We start from the raw sequence: 14505 nt of genomic DNA, 5'->3' as shown, positions 1-14505 counted from the left end.
TTAGTCCGGCCCTCCAACAGTCTGAGGGACAGTGAACTGGCCCCTGTTTAAAAAGTTTGGGGACCCCTGATCTGGAGAAATGAGCAGTTACTTTCTTATTGGCACCCCCAGCAGCTCCCCACACTAGGCCTGTGGCTTTGGGTCACACCAAGGATGAAATTCTGTGGCACAGCAAGGTCCGGAGATGTGTAGTCATGGAAGGAGACGAGGGAGAAGTTGGAAAGCCAGGGCAGATAATTACTTTCTAATTCAGTACTGGGTACGGTTGGAAAAAGAATTTGTAAACCCCATTAAGGAGAGAAAGGGGGGGGGGTATATATCCAAAACTCATCTACTAAGTCTGTGATGGCGAACCTATGGCACGGGGTGCCAGAGGTGGCACTCAGAGCCCTCTCCGTGGGCACGCACAGAGTGCCCCCCACATACATCTAGGCTGGCCTGGGCCGCTGGGCTCGATTATTAGCATTAAACCTAAGACCTAGTTTTGGGGAAGCAGTGTAGGTAACCCTGTTAAGCGCTGTTAAACCTCACTGATTTTCTTGCAAAGAACTAAAGCTCAATCCCTTTCCTGGGAGTAAGCTTGGTTGCTGGCAATGGGGTTTGCTTCTGAGTAAAACCCTCCTAGGGTCGTGATTCACCCGTTGGAAGAGTTGCACGGCTGCTTCAAAGCAAAACCGCCGACGACCACCAAGCTTACTCCTGAGTAATGCAAGCCTCAGAGCCAACTGTTTTTCCTAAACTAAAACCTCAGTATTCAGGTTAAATTGCCAGGTTGGCCCTTTGAGATAAATAAGTGGGTTTTGGGTTGCAATTTGGGCACTCGGTCTCAAAAAGGTTCGCCACCACTGTCCTAAGTAGTTTACAGCATTGGAGACTTGCAAAGATAGCCCTTGGAAAGGTAACATCCTCTGGGCCTCTCCATTCCGAAAAACGCACAGGGCGCTTGAGTGGAACTGGTATATTGCTGTTCCTTCCTCGCCCCGCGGTGCCTATTGTGACCCCCAATTCATTCTCCACAGTGGCCAGGGCCTCCGGAATATTGTACATTTAGTTCCCTGCTCTTCTTCCCCCAAACCTGCAACACATAAAGTTGCAGACCGGGAAATTTGGGTCCTAAGGAGGGTAGGGTTTGGGGGGAGGGGCCTTCAATAATACCACAGAACCCGCCTTACAAAACAGCCATTTTCCACAGGTGAGCAGTGGCGTATCTGCCTAGGGACAAGGGGTACCCCTTGTCCCCGGGCACCACTCTTCTAGTCACGTGGGGGGCGCAAAATCAGCCCCCCATGTGACCAGGAAGTCCTGCTGTTTCATCATTTTCGCATGCCTTGACACCATCCAGCAAGGGGAGTCTGTTGGGGGGGGAGGTGGGTACCCTAGACCTTGCCCATGTCCATGGTGACATGGGCGGGGTCTAGGACAGTGGGGGTGGAGCCTGGGGTATCAGGGGGTGGAGCTATGGTGGGGGGGCAGAGGGGGGCGGCAGAGCCTGGGGGCATCCTGGAGACAATTTGTCTCCGGGCGCCATTTACCCCTGGTACGCTTCTGCAGGTGAGGTCATCTCTTTGGCATGGATATCAGTGGTAATCCCCGGGTATCTCCAGCTACCACCTGGAGGCCGGCAACCCTACATAACCCTGCTTTGCCTATTTCTCCTCTGTCCCGGGGGGGATTTTCAAAGGAGCCCTTCCCTGTGTAAAACAGGACACCCGTCTACTGAACCCAAAGGTAGTTTTGGCACGCTTCAGCTCAGCCATACCGATTTCCCACTCACGCCATCCCAATAAAAATACAGTAAGAATGCATTCCAGTGTAAAGGTTTTACTTTTCTTTTGGCAAAACTCTCCCGCAGCGCTCTCCCCCCCCTTGGGTTTTTTGGTTCTTTGCTGCAATAGTGCACAAAGTAAACACTTAAAAAAAAAGAGAGAAGTCGTGCAGATCTGAACAGGAATAGGTTAATACTTGTGAGGACAGGGCCCATCGAAAAGAAGTTCTGTGTGCAGAAAATAATCCCCCCCCCCCTGCAAAGTGAAGCTGCTACTGCAGGCAAATAACATCTAATCCCCCACTCCCACCCCCCACCCCCCAACCTCAGCCCCCTCTCCCCCACATTTGACCCCGAGAGCTCTGTTCTTGCCTCTTCTAATCAGACTGCAGGCACACTTGAAAAGAAGAAGGCACACTTGTTTTTAAGAACCTGGATCTTGAAAGTGATGCAAAACGAGAGAAAAAAGCATCCCTGTTTCACCCTAAGGGGGAAAAGAAGGAAAAAGGAAAATAGGTTGTCAATGTCGTCATTAGAAGATGCTGTTTGTTCATTACATGTTTTTACGCCATCCTTCTGTGGAACCATTAAGGGCAGCGTTAAGGGCTAGTCCTAATTCCCCACTCCCCACACACCATTTTATTACAACAACCCTGCGGAGAAAGTTATGCCAAGAGGTGACGATGGGCAGTGGTGAGATCCAAAAATTTTAGTAACAGGTTTCCATGGTGGTGGGATTGAAACAGTGGCGTAGCACCATTGGGGATGGGCGGGGCACGACGAGGGCATGGCCGGGCATTCTGGGGGCGGGGCATTAATAATTTCTCTATTACTGTAAAAAACTTACTGTAAAAAAAGTTCCTAATTTCCAGCTGGTATCTTTCTGTCCATAATTTAAACTCATTATAGCAAGTCCTATCGTCTACTGCCAACAGCAACAACTGCTTCTCCTCTAATTGACTGCCTGTCAAATACTTAATACTTTCAAAGACTTAATTTTGTTTCTAGAAATCAAAAGAAGGAGACTTTCCTTAAACAAGGAACTTTACCATATTTCTAAAGCATGTTTTTAAAACAGCCCAACAGGGAGAATTATTCCATTTTCTACCTCCGCTAACCAGCCACATAGGAAACAGCAGGACTTTATGATTTTTGGACCTAATGGAATTTCTAACGGAAAAGCGGACCCGATTAGTAACCCCCTCTCGGCACACACAAATAATTAGTAACCCACTCTCGGGAACTGGTGAGAACCTGCTGGATCCCACCTCTGGCGATGGGCCCAAGGTCACCTGCGGACTCCATGCTGGCACAGTAACTCTGTGCTGGCCCAGAATGCTCAGCATTACACCCGAGTTCAGCCAGGTAAGTGGGTAGCAGAAGGGGGTGGGTGGGAGGGAGAAATGCACAACGGGGGTGGGGGGTGTACGGTGGGGGGGGGGGTTCTCTTTTAACAACCAGTTTGCCCGAACCGGGCCAAACCATCCGAATCCCACCACTGGGCTACTCTCTCTAGCCTCTGCTGTCCTCTACTGTATCATCCCTAATTTCTTTAGTGGTTCTATATTCAGAACCTTGTGAAGTTCTGGAAACTTGCAGGGTCCGGACTTAATATCTCAACCAGAAGTGTGCAGGGCGAGTTGGAAAAGGGAAAGTTATCCCAAGGAAATATTCAGCCTGCACCAGAGATGGAGCAGACAAGGCATGCCACGGACATCTTTCTTGGACTTCACCACCTGCATTCATTTTTGAGTTACTCCACTGCAAAAGAACAGGGGTTTTGGTACCTTTATTAATTGTGCAGAAAAAGGGAAGCTCTCTGCAAAATTCAGATTGTCCTGGGATAACAGGAGGCAGAAACCTCAGGTGACAGGGCTGGGCATATCATTAAGGGTGGCAGGTGGAAAGGGGGGCATCTGTGGAAGCTACAAGAGGATGCTACATGAACGGCCAGGCGGGGAGCGAGTGAGGCTGAGATCCCATTGCTTGTCAAGCATGCATGGTTTATCAAGGCATACACAAGAGTAAAACCAGACGAGAGGCCAGAAGTTGCAGAATCAGATGTGCGCTGTGTTTTTCCATTGTAAAGAGCAGCGAGGGGAGGCCCCGATTCAGGATATCAGGATTAACAGGGAAACTGAGCTCATCCCCTTTCCGATGCCATTTCCCTGACTTCAAAACATCTCCCCTGGGCTGCTGTTTGCAGAAAATATATAGGTTGACTGTGCATTACCTCCCATGGGGCAAACAGCAGAACAAGGGGGGCATTTCGTGCGGAAACAAGTTAAGAACATAAGAACTAGCCTGCTGGATCAGACCAGAGTCCATCTAGTCCAGCATTCTGCTACTCGCAGTGGCCCACCAGGTGCCCTTGGGAGCTCACATGCAGGATGTGAAAGCAATGGCCTTCTGCTGCTGCTGCTGCTCCCGAGCACCTGGTCTGCTAAGGCATTTGCAATCTGAGATCAAGGAGGATCAAGATTGGTAGCCATTGACTTCTCCTCCATAAATCTGTCCAAGCCCTTTTTACAGCTATCCAGGTTAGTGGCCATCACCACGTCCTGTGGCACCCCTTTACCTGATGCTACGGAGTTCTGAACTGGAGCCCTCCTGTAGCTCCTCTTTACAAAGGAAAATTGTGTCAAAGGTCTCGGTCTGAATCTTGCAGCGTCTTGTCTGATTTGACCCTCGTCTTTTGTACTGTCTGAAAGCCGTGCTTGTATTATTTTTCTTCGTCCACTTGGGGGACCATTTACACAGTCATTAAATAGACGAGTTTCACAAGGCTGAGCCTGATACATCATGAAACAAGACTCCCCCTGAGAGATTCTCAAGAACATCGTACAGCTTCCTAGACGCTCCCTAGAATTCCGAATGCGAGGAAGCGCTGAGATTAAACACGTTTCTCCTCCCCCTAGGATTTCACAGAAAGGGAAAGAGTTGTGAATCTGTCTACTTCATTTGTACCCCATGTTCACCCCGATGGAAACCGAAAGAAGCTCAAAACATTCTGCTCCATTTTGTCCTTATGACGACCCTGTAAGGTAAGTTGGGCTGTGCGAAAGGCCCAGGCCTAGACTTACCCAGCAAGCTCCCATATCTGAATACCTGGTGTTCCACCTACCTGTGGACCTTGTTTACATCACGAGGGGGTGGGTATCCCCCACCACCACTGAAGGCACAGATTCCAGGCTGCCTTTGTAGATGGGTGTACGCTGGCCGGAATCTTCCCTGTAGGGGACATCATACGGAGAAAGAGATGCATCAATGCCACACCGACAATATTTAGATTTGATTTCCGCCCCCAAAGGTGATTTTTCTCCCAAACATTTTCTCAGCTGGATTTGTAAAGTGTCTCCTTTTAAAAGGAGCGTTTTTTCTGTGGGAGGGTTTTAAAGAGGGTTTTTATTGCTGGCCGACTTTTGTATATTGTTCGCTGTTTTAATGGGGTTTCGTTTTTGTATTTATTGGAGCCTGTTTAATTTTATTTTATTTGCTCCCTTGTTATAGTTTCTGTGTTATGAAATAATGTTGTACACCACCCAGAGCCCTACGGGGGTGGAGCGGTTAAATAATAATAATAATAATAATAATAATAATAATAATAATAATAATAATAATAATAATAATAATAATAATAATTCATCCCACTAGTAGTCGGTGCTCTAGGAGGAATCCCAAGAAATCTTGAAAAACATCTGGGAAGCCTAAACTTGGACAGAACATCAGTCCACATGCTGCAGAAAGCAGCACTTCTAGGAACTGCACATATTCTACGCAAATACCTCTAATATCCTAGGTCCTTGGGAAGGACTCGATATTCAGAGTTGAATTCCAGACACTTGTGCTGTGTTGTTATGTGTATAATAATACTAATACTAATACTACTACTACTAATAATAATAAAGGAATCAGGTTTGAGAACACAAAGCTACTGCGGAACTGGCAATTAATTGGCCGTCCCGCTTCACACATGTAGTGTATCCAGCCATTGAGAAATGAACGTGAGAACCGACCTCCACGAAACTAATTAAGTCCCAAGGCCCAAGTCAGGCCTTGAACAAACAATAATTGGCTCACAGCTGGCATCAGGGGCTGAAAAGAGCCTCGTGTATCTTTCCCCTTAAAGAAACAAAAGAGCAAACTCCTCTAATGATTATGATGGTAGCTCGAGAAAAAAAAGCTAACAGGCCACCCAGTTCAGGCCGGTCTCTTCAACTGGAAACGCGAGCAGCGGACTGGGAATAAAAATAGCCTCGGAAAAAGCCCTCCACAAAAGCTGGCAGCGAGAAGAAGGCAGGTTCTTCTGCGGCAAGGCACGCTGCGTGGTTGACGAAGAAAAGAATTCGGATTTATACCCCGCTTTTGTCCACGGTAAGGAGTCTCAAAGTGGCTTCCAAATTCCTTTCCCAGTGGCGTAGGAGGTTAAGAGCTCGTGTATCTAGTCTGGAGGAACCGGGTTTGATTCCCAGCTCTGCCACCTGAGCTCTGGAGGCTTATCTGGGGAATTCAGATTAGCCTGTACATCCCCACACATGCCAGCTGGGTGACCTTGGGCTAGTCACAGCTTTTTGGAGCTCTCTCAGCCCCACCTACCTCACAGGGTGTTTGTTGTGAGGGGGGAAGGGCAAGGAGATTGTCAGCCCCTTTGAGTTTCCTGCAGGGGAGAAAGGGGGGATATAAATCCAAACTCCTCCTCCAAACTCCTCCTCTTCCCACAACGGGCGCCTCGTGAGGCAGGTGGGGCTGAGAGAGTTCTGAGATAACTGTGCCTACACAAGGACACCCAGAAAGCTTCCTGTGGAGGGAGTGGGGAAACAAATCCAGTTCGCCATATAAGAGTCCACCGCACACAGGAAGGAGCGGGGAATCAAATCTGGAGTCCACCGCTCTTAACTCTTTGCGGATGTGGCGGTGGACCGTGGACCTGGTCCCTGCGAGGGATGTACCTAATTTTGGACCACCTTGACCTCAATGTGTGTGTAGGGGAGTGGCCCCCTAAGGTATCATTTCTCCAGGACTTTTCCCAGTGGCCTTTAATGGGCAATCTGCTCCTACAGAGCCCTAACTAGGCTGGAACCGCAGCTCTGTCCTGCAGGGGGGAGGTGCTCTCCTCTGCTGCAAAGAGCCTGTCCCAAGAAGAAAACATCTCCGTTAACAGAGCAGGATTTATGGGGATCCAGCCCGCTGCTTCGAAGACCCACGAAGATCCCAACACAGTACTTACGGGACTCCTTTCTTCTTGGCCGCGGCCCGATAGCGGGGGATCAAGACGGCAAACCCCAGCACCACCAGGAGTAACAGCGCAGCCGGCACGGCCACTGCCAGGGCCAGCATCGGGGTGCTTTGCGGCAGCACGGACTCTGCAAAGAGGGCATCGGGAGTGAACAAGGCGGGAGACGGTCACTGGGGCTGAACCCAGCTAGAAAAACCCATCCCCTCCAGCAGAGAGAAGATGCTCATTCACAACCACTCCACATCCCATTGGACCCAGCAGCCCATTCTTAATCTAACTTTTTTTCTGCAAGGGTGGGGAGAAAGATGAGGAGGGAAACAGGGCCAGAGAGGTTTTAGCAGTGGCGTAGCGCCCAGGGGACAGGAGAGCATCTTGCCCCAGGCGGGGGCAGGGCAGGGGTGCAGGGCATACACGTGCCCCGGGCTCAGTTCCCCCTTGCTACGGCTGTGGGTTTTAGGACAGGAATAATCCACTCTCTCTAAAAGAGTGGAACCCCGGAGGATGCAACCCAACCAAGGTGGCTACATTCCATTGGAACCAAAGGTGGACAAATTGAAAAAGCCCAGGCTATATTCTGTGGCTTTCAAAGGGACTTAGTGCTGATTTAATTTATGGATTATGTTCAGGGTCATTCAGCAAACAAGCAGATGGACCCAAGGGGTTTTTTTTTAATCAGATGTGTAGTACCTGTTGAATCTGGGGCTGTAGGATGACTGCTCAGTTATGTCTTGTTGGGATTTATTGAAACACACAGACAGCTAGAAGCGGCAGCTTCAAACGCTAAGGCAGTGTCTCTGGTTATTTATTTGTACCTTTACATACTTTATACCCTGCCTTTCTTTCCCGGTGGAGCCCCAAAGCATCTTACATCATTCTCCTGTCCTCTGTTTTATCTTCACAACAACCCTGTAAAGTAGGTTAGGCTGGCCCAGTTTCACTCAAACAGCTTCCATGGCAGATTGGGGGTTGCCAGATCTTGGTTGCCAGATACTGGGGTAAACAGTGGATGTCACCATTAATGAAGTTGGCTCTTTTCAATCGTATAGACCTGTCTGGCAGTTGCCATGATCATATTTATCCAGACCACTTTATCTACCCAAGAATGAGGGCATGCTTTATCAAACCACCTTTGTGGGTGCATGGTTTATTGTCAGACACAATTTAAAAGCACTGGATTTGACTTTATAAAGCCCTAAATCTGTGGTGGCGAACCTATGGCACTCCAGATGTCTCTGCATCAGCCTTGTAGCTATGGGGGGTGGGGGTGGCAACACCCTTCCCTGAAAATGTCAGGTCCCACCACTGACCTCCCACCACTGACCTCCCAGCTTTCACTTTTAAAAAGGGACGTCTCTAGTCTTTTTCACTGCAGAGATAGAAGGGGAAATGCACAAGCAGTTTGAATTGCTGGGACCGAATGTGGGCAGGTTAAGATTTAAGATAGCAGGAGATGAACCAGTTAAACCCTTCCTGACCACATTCCTTCTTTCTTTCTCAGCCATTTCTTGCCTTGGTTCGTCTTGGTTGTTTCTGTCATGCGCTACATCTTCAGTAGCCTGACCTAAAAGCCCTTGAGTAGGAATGGAAGGAAAAACAGGTTCACTCGGGTAGACTGTTGACTGCCTAAACAGTTAAGAGCCAGGTCAGGGCGCTTCTTGGTCTAGGTCCGTGGTGGTGAACTTTTGGCACTCCAGATGTTATGGACTACAATTCCCATCAGCCGCTGGCAGGGGCTGATGGGAATTGTAGTCCATAACATCTGGAGTGCCAAAGATTCGCCACCACTGGTCTAGGTGGATAAAAACCAGAAAAAGCCTTAGCTACATGTTTTGTTTTGTTTTCCCCTTCCAAGTTGTCTGCTCTAGATATCTCGAGTTAGAAGGAGCTGGGGGTTTTCGTTGCTAAGCATACAATCGTTTCCGTTCTTGTTTAATGTTCATGGTGACAAGCGAGAATATTAGGCAGAAAACTAGAGTGAGATTTATGCTTGTTTGGGGCCTGGCTCCTCCATTTGCAGTGGCACGTTTGCCTCGGTAGTAGGGTGGCGGGAAGAGCATTTCATTTTGCCTGATATCCAGTTTTATTAAATGAAAACCACTTTGCTGGAATTTGTCCGTACAAAAGACAGTACGCCTTTGAGCATGAACAAAATGCCTTTCTCTCATTGGCTCCTGGTCCACATCAACGGGAGACGGGGGTTAATTGTTTGCACTAAAAGCTCGACTCCATTTTACATTAAGAACAGAGTTTATTTCGGTGCAGTTTTTATTTTATTTTTTCTGTCTGGCAAGTAACCCAGTTTATCAAAGGCATGTGATTGTGACTACATACAGATACCATCTGGTACATACCTAGTACTACTATTCATGTGACTATACTGTGTTCCACAGAAAGATGATAATAGGGTTATATATTCCTCTGCCACAGAACAAAACACGCTGGACTTTCTTTATGGCAGAATGGTCGGCTTGAGTCGTAATGCCAGCTTAACCCTGCCCTACGCTTGAACGTAAAAAATACATTTTGTCGTAAATGCTCTGGTATCAAAGTACCATGTTCAATAATGCACAAAACAATGGTTTTGACAAAGGCAGTACATAAAAATGAATAAATGTTCATATTTGTTTGGGACTGTATTCTAATGTAGAAGCACGCAGTTTTCTTAACCGCTGCAGCTGACCAAACTATCACCTTTCTGTGGAACAATATTTGATTTGACATCAGGCCCTGACCCATGACATCAGTGGACTCAATGCACGTCATTGGCAGACCCTACCCAATCAGGTTCAGGGTTTAGGATGATGGGTTAGAGACTCTGATTTGGACCTTGACGTTCCATAGGCAGGTTTTTTGCCTTGCTCCCTTTTCCACTGGGGCAGGACACAAACCACTTTATTGTTCTTATTTCGTCACCCGCACAAAAACCTCCCTGATTAGACTACATGTTCATCATCAGACATGATGCTTAAACAAGGTGACCAGACATCCCGCTTTTGGCGGGACAGTCCCGCCTTAAACCAATTTGTCCTGCGGCCTGCGGGTTTTTTTACTGGTTTTTTTACTTTTTGGAAGGCTGCCGCACTGCCTTCTGGGGCGCTCCCCTTTTCCCACCCTGTGACAGGGTGGGAAACAGGGGAGCGCCCCAAAAGGCAGTGCGGCAGCCTCCCGCGCTGCCTCCCACCCTGGTCCCGGTTTAAAAAGGTGACAATCTGGTCACCTTATGCTTAAATGGAGGGGCCATGTACAAAGCAGGCCCATAGCCTGAAATGTTATGTTGAGGGGTCATGAGCACAGGGTAGGGAGGTAGAAGCAAGGGTTGCCGTCCCCTTCTGAACTTGTGGGCATCTTTGCAATTCTGAGACATGTTCTGGCGAGCGCAGTCACAAAATGGCTGCCACAGGAAGCAGAACCAGATACACCCACATATACACACCCAGAGGAAGCCCAAGTGCAGGGGAAAGGGGAAATTAAAAAAAAAAATAATTGGGAAAGAGGAGGGAGAGAATAAAACCAACACTGTTCTGGCAGCTGCCGCTGGAACATTTTCAAAAATTTGCACAGCGGTCTGTTCTGCATAACCAAAATAAGATGTCCCGAGGATGTCTTAAACAAACTCACCTCATTTTTTGTTCACACCGCACAGACAAAAATGAAGCGTTTGAGGAGACAGCTCTCCCCCCTCCCCCCCCCGGCATGCTTGTTATTTTTCCCACCTGACTTAAATCATGTTATTTTCATTTCCCCCCACTGGCGATTTGCCGTTTGTGGGCTCCGTTATGCCCACCATTTTGTGAAGATCTCCTGGGACGTCTGCTCTGCAGGCATCGTGGCAGCCTGACTTTTTACTAAATAAAGTACATCATTGAACTCCGCTTATCTTGCCGATTTCAAAAATATATAGTTTTCCCGTTTTTAAAAAAAACTTAAAGGATGGCACCGCACAGACAAAAGCTTCACGGTGAACCTTTGAAGACATGTCCTTTAAAATTTTTTTACATGGAAAATGATATATTGCTGAAATTGGCAAAAACGGAGTTCAATCATGTACTTTTTTCAGGGGGGAAAAAAAGTCAGGCGGCCACGATGCCTGCAGAACAAATGTCCCAGGAGATCTTCAAAAAATGGCGGGAATTTCTAAATGAGCGTGACGAAATAAACAAATCGCTGGAGGGGGGGGGGGGGAAAGTAACAAGATTTAAGTCAGGCAGGAAAAAAGAAAGCTGGCTGGTCTCCGCACAGCTTTGGGGAAAGCATCTTCAACCCGTCCTGGGGGAAAAGATCGCTAATGCAGCAATTTTTTTAAAAAACCCGGGTTGGGAGATAAAAACCTCACCTGAAGACGTCTTGGGGGAGAAAGCTGTGTAGAGTCCCACCCCAAAACACTGTTTATAATGCCCTTGACGTTATAGTTGTGCGGTGCAGAAAGGACCAGCCAATCATATCTTTGAGGGCAACTCAGATGCCCTACGGGGCAAAAACCTCACCTCACCAGACCTCACCCACTTTTTAAAAATACCATGCCCCAGGAAAGTTTCAGTTGGAAAGGTGGTACCCTCCGGAATCACATTGGGGGGCCTTGGTCTAAACTGTGACACACACACCCTCCCTAGAGCTCCCTCTAGTGGTTGGTGATATGGTATACCTGTCCACAAAGAACCTACGGGACATTCACAAGCCTACAAAAATGGGACTTAAGCAGTGGTGGGATCCAAAAATTTTAGTAACAGGTTCCCATGGTGGTGGGATTCAAACTGCAGCATAAGCCAATAGAGAGTGGGCGGAATACGGCCCAGTGAGAACCGCGGTAGCGGGGTTGTGGCCGGACATTCCGGGGGAGGGGAATTCCTGGGCGGGGCTGTGGCAAGGACGGTCCTTGGGCGGGAAACAAATGCATGCAGGCGCAGGCTGCCACGCACGCCGGTGCACCTCCTGCTAGACTGCTTCAAGTTCTGCGCGGGAACCTGCTGGATCCCACCTCTGGACTTAAGTACATTGGGAAGGATGAATAAGCCTCTGTTCTCTACAAGGTGTTGTTTCAATCATTGGGGATCTCTCTCTCTCTCTCTCTCTCTCTCTCACTCACTCACTCACACACACACACACACACACACACACAGAGCATGCCAAGCAGAGACCAGCAGGATACTCACCAAGCGTAAAAAAACGCTCACTGCTCTTCACAAACAGCTGAACCGACTTGCTTTTGGTCAGCTGGGGCAAGTCGGGATGCTGGGCCTTGCAGGTGTAGGTTCCCGCTTGCTCCCGGCTCACCTTGGGGAGAGTCAAGGAACTTGACACCACAATCCAGTCGTCCCCCTGTGGAAGGAGAGATCCGTTAAGAGCTGAGCATGAGATCGTGGTGTGAACGGAAGTGGGATTCGGTTCCAGTGTTGGGACTTGGGGCTCGCTGTGCCAGTGAGGAGAAGACCACCACCACGACAACAAAACCTAGCTCTCAATAACTTAATAAGTCTCCAGAGGTGTTTTAGTTGTGAAACGTTTATCATCTCTCAGTCCAACCAATCCAGTGCCTTTGCAATCCATGGCTTGGGTACGTGTGATAAGTTTCCACTAGCAGAAAGAGAGGCAGTTTTTGCCTATTCCCTTCCACATATTGCAGACCTCAGATTTGTCCCTCATGTAGTCTTGGGGGGGGGGGTCTTGCCCCCAAGGAGTAGCTCAAGGAGTTCATTCAGAGATGCAGTAGGAGAAGAAGGGGGAAAAACTCCCTTTCTGAAGACAGAAATGCCTTCTGTTAATGAAGATTTAGCTCAGGTTTCGCACCACCGGCTGGAATGTGAGGAGCCAGGGACATTTACCTATTGCTTAGGAACAGCTGGAAAGGATTTCATTTTTAAAAATTTCCCTTTTCTCTTCGCAGAGGTTTTTTGACAAAATAAATTAATTGAAGCAGGCTGGAAATTCAGAGCAGTGAGCGAAAACTGGCCTTTCAAGGTCCCCAGGTCTGGCTTGAAGGGTTGAGAGAATTGTAAGAATGGCGTGTGGCTGTTTTGCTGAGGGAAGGAAGTCTTTTGGTTTAAGTTCAGGTGAACTCAGAAATCCTCCCTCAATCCTTGCAACCAGTGGGGTGGTGCCAAGGGGGCGGTGCGCGATGCACTGGGCGGGCGCCGGTGTGGGGGCGTGGCAGAGATGCAGGGTGAACGCATTCCCAGTTTCCCCTCGCTCCGGCCCTGTATGCAATTGCCCCGTCCCAACTATCCCTAAGGATTCCTCATCTCCCTGCCATAATGTGTTAGCCATGTACACCTTAGCACCTGCAGGTGGGGCAGTATGTGATGAGGCCAACGTGGCATCCTCCACAGCATCCATGTTCAGTTCTCTCAACCACCTCAGCCAATGCTCAGTTTTAAGTGCTACTTTTCCCCCTTTTGGTCACTTTCATTCTGTTGCTTTCTTAGCCAGGCTCTGAGTCTTGAAGTAAACCCAGCTGGAGATGGGAAAGGGGGAGGCAAAAAGTTGACCCATTTTCAGTTTTTTAACAATGTTAGGGAACAGGATTGTCAGCTGCCCCAAACCTTCAGGTATTTCCCAAACCAGAGCAGCAGTGGCGTAGTGGTAAAGAACAGGTGCGTTCTAATCTGGAGGAACCGGGTTTGATTCCCAGCTCTGCCGCCTGAGCTGTGGAGGCTTATCTGGGGAATTCAGATTAGCCTGTGCATTCTCACACACGCCAGCTGGGTGACCTTGGGCTAGTCACAGCTTCTCGGAGCTCTCTCAGCCCCACCCACCTCACAGGGTGTTTGTTGTGAGGGGGGAAGGGCAAGGAGATTGTCAGCCCCTTTGAGTCTCCTGCAGGAGAGAAAGGGGGGATATAAATCCAAACTCTTCTTCTTTTCCTGGTGGAAAAGGTGAACACTAAAAAATAGGAGTAGCCTAAACAGCGAACTGTTCATTATAATGAAATTGTGCAAAAAATGCACCTGAATAGAATTGTCTAATAAATTACCTTTATGAATATGGCGCTGCTGGACGCCATTTATATTTATTGTATTTATGAGATTTAGTTTTTACTGTTTTATCGCTGCTTTTAAAGATTTAGCCATTTTATGTTATATTATGTTTATTGTTGTACACCGCCCGGAGCCCCTCGGGGACAGGGTGGTATAAAAATCTAATAAATAAATAAATAAAATATGTATGTTGTTTCTTGATAACTTTCATATAACTACATCCTAGTTCATACGCATAAACTCTAACCAATACTCTCCAGGCATACAGATATATCTCAAAATAAGTTTTGCTTTCAATTTGCTTTCAAACTGAAAGCAAAACTTATTTTAAGATATAATTTATTTTTTGAAAATTTTCAAGAAATAAAACACACATACATAAAGGTGATTCATAAGACAATTCTATTCAGGTGCATTTTTGGGGACCACTTCCTGGTGTTTTGGAATTACACCTTATTTCTACAGTTCTGGAATTTCTACAGTTCTGGAATTACACCTTATTTCTAGACAACAGTTCCTCTGGAGGACAAAAC

The 14505-nt window shown here is 47.8% G+C and overlaps 1 protein-coding gene across 1 annotated transcript in view; it reads right to left on the bottom strand.

The window, feature by feature from the left end:
* Window positions 1-1805: 1805 nt before the first annotated feature.
* The window catches only part of LOC125435256 (sialic acid-binding Ig-like lectin 16), a 28834-nt gene continuing 16134 nt past the window's right edge, over window positions 1806-14505 (bottom strand). Inside the window, exons 5-8 of the mRNA XM_048501437.1 lie at window positions 12152-12317; window positions 6993-7128; window positions 4890-4996; window positions 1806-2249 (exon numbers count right to left, since the gene is read on the bottom strand). Of these exons, the coding sequence (XP_048357394.1) occupies window positions 4903-4996; window positions 6993-7128; window positions 12152-12317 (396 nt within the window). The 3' untranslated portion in view covers window positions 1806-2249; window positions 4890-4902. The remainder of the gene's footprint in view (window positions 2250-4889; window positions 4997-6992; window positions 7129-12151; window positions 12318-14505) is intronic.

Source organism: Sphaerodactylus townsendi, linkage group LG06 (assembly GCF_021028975.2).
Source record: "Sphaerodactylus townsendi isolate TG3544 linkage group LG06, MPM_Stown_v2.3, whole genome shotgun sequence".
Lineage (NCBI taxonomy): Eukaryota > Metazoa > Chordata > Lepidosauria > Squamata > Sphaerodactylidae > Sphaerodactylus > Sphaerodactylus townsendi.
The sequence above is the reverse complement of the archived record's forward strand: the minus strand, read 5'-3'. Positions and strand labels throughout refer to the sequence as shown.